Source organism: Myotis yumanensis, unplaced genomic scaffold, assembly GCF_028538775.1.
Source record: "Myotis yumanensis isolate MYYU_CA2020_CCGP unplaced genomic scaffold, mMyoYum1.0.hap1 SCAF_19, whole genome shotgun sequence".
NCBI lineage: Eukaryota > Metazoa > Chordata > Mammalia > Chiroptera > Vespertilionidae > Myotis > Myotis yumanensis.
In genome coordinates this window covers 26,108,279-26,110,935 of record NW_027223770.1, presented here as the reverse complement: position 1 = coordinate 26,110,935, position 2,657 = coordinate 26,108,279, and the positions used below count along the sequence as shown (strand labels likewise).

Genomic DNA, 2,657 nt, shown 5'->3' with positions numbered 1-2,657 from the left:
CGGCGTCCTCAGGGGGAGTCTGACCACAGCTCCCTGGGCTGGTCTGTGGTCAGGACTCAAGTGGCGGCTCCTGCACCAACTCTTAGACCAGGGTCAGGGCTCAGGTCAGGGCCAGAGCAGGGACAGCCTGTGGGGGTGCATCCCCTTCTGTGCGGGACTCGGTTCTGTCTTGTGTGGGATTCACTCCTGGTGGCGGGAGGCCTCCTTCCCGTGGACCCAGGGCCCCAAGGGGAAAGGGGCCCTTCCCCAGGGCTGGGCAGGGGCGGGGAGGAAGCCCTCGTGGGCTGTCCTAGTCTGGGGTCAGGGTCACTGTTATTTTCTGTCCATATTTCCTCCTCCTGACACCATCGTTCTCCATGAGCCGTGGGCTGTGGTCACTCCTGGGATCTGTTCTCAACGCACCGTCAGACGTTGGCATTTATCTGAGCGGAAAAGGGGAACATGGGGGACCTGCTTGTCAAAAAAATGTTGACGTTTTCTAATTGCTGTGATTGGGTTTATTTAAAACTTTACACTATATTAGTGAGCACTCAGCCAGCTTCACATGCATGTATGTTATTATATGTGAAAGTCACAATAAGGCTGATTTAAAAATTCTAGGATGATGCATATTGGTGGAAACTGTGGGCGGAGGAATTGATGGAAAAGCATTGGTAACGGAACGCCTTCTGCTCCGGGTTGAAAGCTGTGAATTGACGTTTTCTAACATCACTTTACATCTCAGTGGTGAGTTGGGAGCTGTGCCCTGTGGTCGGGTCCTTATGGTTGGAAATCCCCAGTCGCTGCCCAGTGACCCCCACGAGGAGTTTCTAGGAGCTTCCATCCATCCCAGGAACAGAAGCACCTGCCGCAGGCAGAGCTCCCAGGACACAGTGGTGTCGGCTCCAGGCCTGTCTCTGGGCGGCACAGCCACAGTCACTGCCCCTGGCGTCCAGCATCCGCAGGACAGAACGTGTCCCCTCAGCCCCCAGCGGCAGCGGCCAAAGCCCAGTGGCTCCAGGCGTTTCTGTCAATGATTCGGTGTCTGAGTCGTGAAAAAGGGCAAAGACAAGAGGGGACCATGTCCCTGTGCCCCAAGCCCCGGGCCCTGGGTGGGGACAGAACCTCGGCAGCAGAGGTCCCCCCTGACCGGTGCTCCCCGAGGGGGGGACTCCCTCTGAGTGGCCGGCCTCTGCTCCAGCCGGCAGCGGCCCAGGTGGCAGCACTGCTGTTATCTTTGCATTTTGAGGGTTTGCTGCTCGTGTAGAGAACATGTTCTTGCTGCGTGTGGGTTTGTATCATGAAATTCAGATTTCAGGGCTCAGACCTGACTCCTCTCTCAGTCCCTGCTGGACCCGGCACTGAGCTTGGCCTGAATCACCCTGATTTGACCTCCTCAGTGTCTCCCATGGGGCACTGTGATCTCCCAGGAAGGAGTGTTTGTCTCTGAAAACATGAACACAGCAAGGACATGAGAACAATACGTCAACCTGAAAGGTGAGGACAAAGGTGTGACATTGTCAAAAGGACTGTCCACCCACAGTCAGGTGCCGGGTGGGGATCTGACAGCACAAGTCCCGGCTGAGCTGCACTTGCTCAGAGCCTCCAGCAGGGAGACAAGGCCAGGCCCAGGGAGCAGAGAGGAGGGTTTTGTCCCCCTTCCCTGTGGGTCTGGACCACTGTGGGAGTCTTGGCGTTGCCGTCCCATGTGTCACAGTGATAGCCAGCCTCGTCCTCGGGCTGCAGCCCAGCGATGTGCAGAACAGCCGAGTTAGCTGAGGCGTCTTTAGATCCGGAGAAGCGGCTGGGCACGCCGGAGCCCTGGTACTTGTCTGAGTCCGATTTGTAGGACAGCAGGTACCGGGGACGGCTCCCTGGCTTCTGCTGGTACCAAACCATTCCATAGTCGCCAACATTGGAGCCACTGCTCAGGGTGCAGGTGAGTCTGGCTGTGGCTCCCAGAGATGCAGAGAGGGAGGGCTGCTGAGTCAGCACAGGCTGGGAGAGGGACCCTGCAGACACAGACACTTGTCAGTGATGGGCAGGGACCAGGGGACGTTTCCCAGGTGACTGAGCAGGAAGGGAAGAAGCCCGATCCCCAGGCCTGTCCCTACCTGTGCAGTGAGAGAGGAGCACGAGGAGCAGAGGAGTCCAGGCCATGGTGCTCACAGCCCTGAGCCCACAGTGGGGCTGGGCTGCCCAGGCCTCCTTTTCTCCCCACCCTCTGCCGGAGGAGGGGCTGCCATGCAAATGGGGGTCCCTCCAGGGACTGTCCAGCTCCTCCCTGGGCCCTGGGGCTGAGCTCAGCTCCCACCCCAGACTGAGGAGCATGGAAGTGGGCTCACCCCTGGGGGCCCTGGGAGGAAGCACCTGCTGAGACCACACAAGGGTCCCTGCTCAGATGACGTGGCTGCTGTTTTCCCTTCAGGGAGCACAGAGCATGGCCATGGGGCACCTGTCAGTAAATGGTCCTCACTGAGCAGCTTGCATGAACCTCAGGGCAGTCCCACAGTGCCCCCTGCTGGTCACATATGCAAAAATAAAAACATGAAAACGCTAAGATTTATAACCTTTATTTAAACACTAGAGTCCCTGTGCACAACATTCATGCACCAGTAGGGTCCCTAGGCCTGGCCGGTGATCACACCAATCAGGTTCCCCTCTACCTGGCCTCCCCA

At 58.1% G+C, this 2,657-nt stretch overlaps 1 gene segment (V, D, J or C); it reads right to left on the bottom strand.

The window, feature by feature from the left end:
* Positions 1-1,575: 1,575 nt before the first annotated feature.
* On the bottom strand, positions 1,576-2,139 carry LOC138998118 (probable non-functional immunoglobulin lambda variable 5-48). The segment is given in 2 exon segments: positions 1,576-1,991; positions 2,094-2,139. Coding segments are annotated over 2 exon segments (462 nt in total).
* Between the last annotated feature and the right edge of the window lie 518 nt (positions 2,140-2,657).